This window comes from Odontomachus brunneus, unplaced genomic scaffold, assembly GCF_010583005.1.
Source record: "Odontomachus brunneus isolate Ranch 3 - 2012 unplaced genomic scaffold, Obru_v1 Obru_scaffold_245, whole genome shotgun sequence".
In the NCBI taxonomy this organism is placed as follows: Eukaryota; Metazoa; Arthropoda; class Insecta; order Hymenoptera; family Formicidae; genus Odontomachus; species Odontomachus brunneus.
Window position 1 is genome coordinate 87,739 of NW_022639695.1, and position 7,429 is coordinate 95,167.

Genomic DNA, 7,429 nt, shown 5'->3' on the forward strand with positions numbered 1-7,429 from the left:
CACACACACACACACACACACACACACACACACACACACACACGTACACACACACACACACGCGCGCGCACGCACGCACGCACGCACGAACGCACGCGAAAACACACACACACACACACACATATATATACGCTTTCCTTTGCGCGTCAACAATTTTATAAACTGATATTATCTTCCATCGCGCACTACTTCTCGTATTTTTGCTGATATGTAGCCGTGTATTCGATGCTGCTATTTATGTCGCGATATAAGCCCATACATGAATCGCACACATGTGTGTGTGATTACCCCACATGGTTCAGGAACACACGAGAGTAAGAAATGCGTTAGACACGCTACACTAGGATTAATACTCGCGGCTTTGATTCGTGTTTCCCTCCTCCGCGGTATCACCGTTGTGCGTATTCCCAGATCCATATATAGAGGCTCTTTTACTGAGCTACAACCTTACTGAATCCGCAACTACCACCGCGAGCGTATCGCTGTCAAGTGTGCCAGATACAATCCGGAGCTGCATCTGTACGCTGTTCGCGCGTGGAACGTGAGAGAGCTGCGAAAATAAGTTCGCGTTCAACAGAGTAACGACGAGTTCGGCGAAGAATATCTCCTTTTTTCTCGCGACAGTATTTCACTGATTTGACTCGAATTCAACTCGAAAATACTGTTAGTAGGAAGTCAAAATATTTTGTTGTCGGACATTTCGATTAAATGACGTATTAATAAAATAAATCGTCGATTGGTGATTGATAATCATAAACAGATAAATTTATAGAACTTGCGCTGAGAAGTCTCATTTTGGAACGAGAAGTCTTGTTTTGAAGAACAGCGAATTATAGTTGTTAAAGTATAAATAAAATATCTTTTTGTTTCGGAAAGTTGTGTAATAGCGTGCTACCATCTCTCTCGTCGATCGGTGGCACAATAAGATGTGACAGATGATCTTACTTTAACGATAGGGGATTTAAGGATTATTTATTGTTATTAAAAGTTCGTGTTTTCATTTCTTTGAATATAGACTCAGATTTCATATAATTTTTGCGTTGAATGGATAGGCATATATTTTATTGGATTATTCACACCATAGAAAAATTATTGCCGTCATAAGGTTTTACGGACAGTGCAGCTACACATTGTGTACAATTCATAGACACGAACAACGATGCGGTTCGGCAGGAATTCAACACACTTCTTGGATATGTCCCGGTCTCAGTGCACGTACATTTTGTTGCAACTTACGTGCGCGATTATCTTCGTAATTGGCGCCGTCGATCATCCTCATATGAACGTTTCAGATACTCAGGAATGCAAAGAATCGGAGTTCAAATGCACCAACGGCAGATGCATACCCAATATATGGCATTGTGATGGCGACCGAGATTGTCCAGACGGCTTGGACGAGGATCCTGCAGTTTGCAGTAAGTTATAATTTTTTATAATGCATGCAACAAAAATTCCACGTTTATACGAATACATTCCGACTGATCGCTTAATATACAATATTTTATAAAAATATGTATGCTAAAAAATACTTTCTAACTTTATATGTCATAACTTTTGGAAATAGGTAATCTTAAGATAAGAGACATTATATTAAACTTGAGATAAAAATCTCGTGAAAATATTACACTACTGACAATTTTAATTACATTTTTAATCTTGATCAGAAATGACTTGTTAAATATTTATACACATGCCACATTTTCTCAAATCTTGTAAAATTGTGGATACAAAGCTTATTACTTCCTTTAAAAATATTTTTTAAACGTATTATCTTGTATATATATGCACAACACACACACACACACACACACACACACACACACACACACACACAGCTAAACCAAGTAGATGTTTATCTGAATAAAGTGCATTTCCGGCAGTAAACATTCTGGTATATATGTGAAAGTGCAACTTTTGAGACCGGTTTCACGCAAATAAAACAAAAACGTATGTATAAGAGAGTATGCACAAGTTATTATATGAAGCTAATAAATGTTTGATTTTTGCAAGAGCATATTTTGTTTCTCGGAATTATATCAATATACAATAAATTAAAAAACATTTAAAAACTTCAGGAGCCAATAGCATGCACAAAAATAAAGAGAAAATGTTCATTTAATATGTAGGAAAACTAACTTTTTGGGACATAGAAGGCAATATTTGTTTTAATAATATAGTTTACGTTCCTGAAATAAGCGTTTGTTATTGCGTGTTTACGACACTGACACTTCGAGTTAATTTCTTTAAGACTGAAATATATGATAATTCCCTAGGACTAAAATATATGATAATATATAACTGAAAAATAGGAAATAATGATGTGCAACAATATGTTATTTTGATTATTATATAAGATATCGCTAATGCTTTTTTTATAAAATAAGTCGAAAAGTGTTTTATTTAAGAAGATATTTATTTTATTTTTGTTTTTCGTATATATGTCATACACACATTGTATATCATATAAGTGTGTATTAGGGTGGTCCTTATTTTTCGACTTTCAAATGTTTTCCACAGCATCCTCCAAAAGGTTTCCATTTGAAAAAAAATCCCTGCTAAACTTTTGCTCGAATAACGAGAATCCGTGCCCCCAGGTCGTTAAACATTGGAATACCTTTGTATTAAGCGGTCTATGTTATCAATATGGTTTTTAAAGCGTGTTTTCCACAAAAATCGCTCTAGAAGACTTTTTTTCTTTCTACATCGTTTGAGATCTTATAGTCTCACTTAAATAATTAGATAAATTGTTGATGACTAAAAAATAAAAATAAATAGTTATTGCATTTATTGTTTGAGCTACAACAAATCATATATGAACTATAAAAGTTGCAATAATATGTTTGGAGGACAATATAAGTGTAAAACATGATATCTTTCATGTTTTTATTAATAAAGATATTTTTTAAATTAAATATTACATAATAATTAATAATCTTGTGGTTTCTAATCTTATACTGGGAGGAGATCATAGATGTTATAATACCTAGACCGAGGGTTCGTAACATTTCTCATTGTCTGTATGCGTCAAACAATATAAAGAAATAGCATTCTTTCGGTAAAAAGTCTGTCTCTTTCTAACGAAGGCTGTTTTATTCCCACCACTTATCGTAGTTTTGTGGCAGGAATAAAGTAGCCTTCGTTAAAAAAAGACAGACTTTTTATCGAAAGAATGCTATTTCTTTATATTGTTTGACGCGTTCAAACAATGGGAAACGTTGAGAATCCGCGGCCTATTATATAGTTTGTTTGATAAGCGCGTGTCCGGCAAAACTTTTACATATGAACAGGTAGACGGGAAATTCAAACAGGAGCCGGTAGAGGCACCTTTCGCTTAAGATGCTTTGTTGATAAAGCTTTAGTTGTCATTCGATCTTCGTGATAAAAATATATATTTCGCCATAAGTGCCAAATACTGTGACGTTCCGTCGTGTCGCCACGTATTAATATTAATTTTCGTTTTCCTCGTTTTGGGTCAATGTATTAAAGTTATTAACTCCGAGTAATTTACTCCGATCCCAATTTGGATTCGGAAGTCAAGTTGTGTACTAGGTTATGGGATTGTTAGTGGGGAGGAAGGATTGGGTAATTCGCGGGAAGGGTTATTTGAGTTCCCACTCCAAATAAGCTTCGGATTTTATACGCGAATCTAGGAGAATCGCCTTTAAGAATGGTTTTGTAGTCGGGAAATGAATCGGTAAATTCTATTTTATGTACTGAATAGGTTGGTGTAAATGGTATATCGGATTGAGGAGACTGGTCTAATAGTCGTGATAATGCTTCGAATAAAGGAAAAAGATTTTTGTTTGAAGAAAGAACAACCTTGATTTGATACTTTAGCCTCTTTATTCGCTGTTGTCGCCCTTTTGAAGGTATAGGAAAAATGTCACCGAGGAATAACTACATAGAACGGGGGCCACACTATTGACAGCGACCGCTCGGGTGATTGGGGCCACACTATTGGCAGCGACATTCGGGTTAGTTGGGGCCACGCTATTGGCAGCGACAACTAAATAATTGTTTCTCGTGAATTAATTATATAAGAATCTTGATCTAAGCGGAAAAGAAACTAAGGTTCAGTTAAGAAGGTTTTAACAAATAACAGCAATTTATTTCTAGGAGTATATTGAATACAATGGAATAAAACAAGTATGATTATAAGCATGCCAGGAATTGGTAGGGAAGACCGAGGTGAACTAACTGTTGAAGATTTCGTTTTGTTCTTTTTACTGCTCGACTGCTATACTACTACTGTAACTGCTCTAATAACTCCAACTGCAACTCTTGCAACTCTACTCGCTTGCCATCCGTGTTCCCTTTATATGTAATTCCTGGTGTAGGAGTATCCTACTATCATCCAATGGACATTTTCCGAAATTCTTAGGACTTATGATCGCACTTGTTTATTTTATGGTTTGGAGATAGTAGAGCTCCAATAGTAAGCCCTATTCTCTCCTATGCTTAAACTTAGAATTTTTTGACTTAAATTTCTAGGTTTGTTAATTTATATAATTTGCGTCTCTCGACTTACATCTTAGAGAATTTATAAACATTGTGTTGCGAGTGGACTGTCGAAGCTTCAGTGGCCGAATGGAAAGGCGTCTCGCCTGGAAAGTGGGGAGGTTCCAAGTTCGAGTCCTGGAGGAGGCAGTTTTTTCGCAACATATATAAGGAATCTATTTGAGTCATCGGTTTAATGAGGGTTTTGGGAATATAAATATATATAAAAATTTGGGACTCAAGGATTAGTTTAAGTGTGGAAGGTTGATTTGTCGCGTACGACGATCGAAGAAATTTCGATATGTGTTGGACATATTATTATCCTAATATCACATTAATATTAAATAAGTAGTATTAATATCTAATAGCACTAAGATATCCGTGCTTGCTCTTTACTGCCATTTTTCAAATCTTACTAATAAAATGTTAATAAAATGTAAATTTAACTAAAAATTAGAAATTTTAACAATAAAATATTTCTATGAGAGTTAGATCCAAGAATCGAAGGTTTAGCTGTTACGGTATTCTATCTAATCTATAGCAATGTGAAAATAAACAAGATCTTTCGAAGATTTAAGACTAAGATTTTAACATATGGCGGTAAGGATAAGTTCCTGCTGTAATGTAACAATACACATCGCGTTTCGAAGCCGTGTTTCTTTGTACACATCCGAAAGGACCAAAAATGTCACGCCAAGTAGCAGCTAAGAACATGAGAAAGTCAAAAGCATTTGTAAATAAGTGGATGAATCGCTACTTAGAGATGAAAATGTCGATGACTTACCGAAATGTGGCTCTACGCAAGGATTTGGCACTTTGTATATCTTCACAAAAAACTTAGACGTTAGCAAAATGGCCAAAATTTATGAAAAAGCTTTGTTACTATCTGCTCAAACATGATTTATAAGGAAAAATGAAAAATGGATACTACAAGAGGACAATGAAACATTGAAGTCGGCTTTGTACTGCGTGGAAATAAGAAAATAATGTTGAATTACTGAATTAGCCATCACAGTCACTTGATGCAAATCCTATCGAAAACGTTTAGTCTTTGATAAAGTTTAAATTTTGTGGAAAGAAAATTTAGTCGATCAAGGAATTAGTTCAACAAATTCGATTGATATGGAGATCTTTATCTCAAGAATATTCCATAAAATTAGTTGAAAGTATATCTCTGAGAAGCCAGGCAATTATTTATAATGAAGGCGACTGGACAAAGTATTAATAATAAAACATCACAGTTCAATCAAGTAGTATATATGTATTTTATTCCAAATCATTTCAATAAATTATTTATCAAGTTTTGCCTCCCAGCATAAGATTAAGAACCACGAGATTATTAATTATTATGTAATATTTAATTAAAATTGTTTTTTATTAATAAAAACAAGAAAGATATCATGATTTATAGGTATCTTATTTTGTCCTCCAAACATATTATTACAACTTTTATATTACATGATTTGTTGTAGCTCAAACAATAAATGCAAAAACTATTTATTTTTATTTTTTAATTATCAACAATTTATTTAATTGTTTAAATGAGACTATAAGATCTCAAACGATGTAGAAAGCAAAAAAAAGTCCTCTAGGGCGATTTTTGTGGAAAACACGCTTTAAAAACCATATTGATAATAGACAACTTAATACAAGAGTACTCTAATGTTTAACGATCCGAGGGCACGAGTTCTCGTTATCTGATCGAACTCAAACTTGATTGGAATTATGTTTTTGTGTTATGTGAAAACTTTTTAGAGGGTGCCGCGGAAAAAATTTCCAAAAGAAATGTTGGCCAAGAGTAAACAAGGACCACCCTAATGTATATATATGATATATAAGTATATTAGATTTGGTTTCCGCGTTTGAGCCGCGTGGATTTTTCTTTGTTTGTTTCCGACGTTTCGCGAATATTTCAGTTCGCTCAGGGAGGAACAACCCGATGCCAGAATCAAACAAAGAAAAATTCACGCGATTCAAACCCGGATACCAAATCTAATATGTATGGACACCGCGAAAGCCTAAAATATAAAATCAGATATATAAGTATATATACGAGGTGAAGAAAAAGTATGGAAACCCTGAAAAATCTAAAAAAATATAAGCTTTACAGAAAAATGTTTCTAATAAAAGTTGTAGGATTTAAAAAAGTCTATTCAATAGTCTTATCAGTTTGACCCTGCCTGGCGTCGTTAAGGTGAAGTCAAAGTCACCTTGAATTTTTTAAATGGAACACCCCATATATTATTACATATTCTTATAGCTTATCTGGAGAGCTTTCCAAAATACTATAATAAAATATTTTTTCTTTAAGAATTTTTCGAGTAATAACACTTGAAATTTCCAGCACTTTGACATAGAATACAAAATATCTCGTAAAATATTCATCTTTCGATTATCTTGCCTTAATGCTTTTTTGCACAGAATAATGAGACAAATTAATTGGCTTAAAAAAGGCACAAAAAATTTTTTTATATTTATTATGTAAAAAATGTTTTTTTTTAAGCCAATTAATTTGTCTCATTATTCTGTGCAAAAAAGCATTAAGGCAAGATAATCGAAAGATGAATATTTTACGAGATATTTTGTATTCTATGTCAAAGTGCTGGAAATTTCAAGTGTTATTACTCGAAAAATTCTTAAAGAAAAAATATTTTATTATAGTATTTTGGAAAGCTCTCCAGATAAGCTATAAGAATATGTAATAATATATGGGGTGTTCTATTTAAAAAATTCAAGGTGACTTTGACTTCACCTTAACGACGCTAGCCAGGGTCAAACTGATGAGACTATTGAATAGACTTTTAAATTCTATAACTTTTATTTGAAACATTTTTCTGTAAAACTTATATTTTTTGAAATATTTCAGGGTTTCCATACTTTTTCCTCACCCTGTACACACACACACACACACACACACACACACACACACACA

At 33.7% G+C, this 7,429-nt stretch overlaps 1 protein-coding gene across 5 annotated transcripts in view; it reads left to right on the plus strand.

Moving 5' to 3' along the window:
- The window catches only part of LOC116852663 (low-density lipoprotein receptor-like), a 229,263-nt gene that overhangs the window by 41,783 nt on the left and 180,051 nt on the right, over window positions 1–7,429 (plus strand). For all 5 annotated transcript variants that reach the window (XM_032833230.1, XM_032833228.1, XM_032833225.1 and 2 more), the window contains exon 2: window positions 1,293–1,415. In XM_032833230.1, the coding sequence (XP_032689121.1) occupies window positions 1,293–1,415 (123 nt within the window). The remainder of the gene's footprint in view (window positions 1–1,292; window positions 1,416–7,429) is intronic.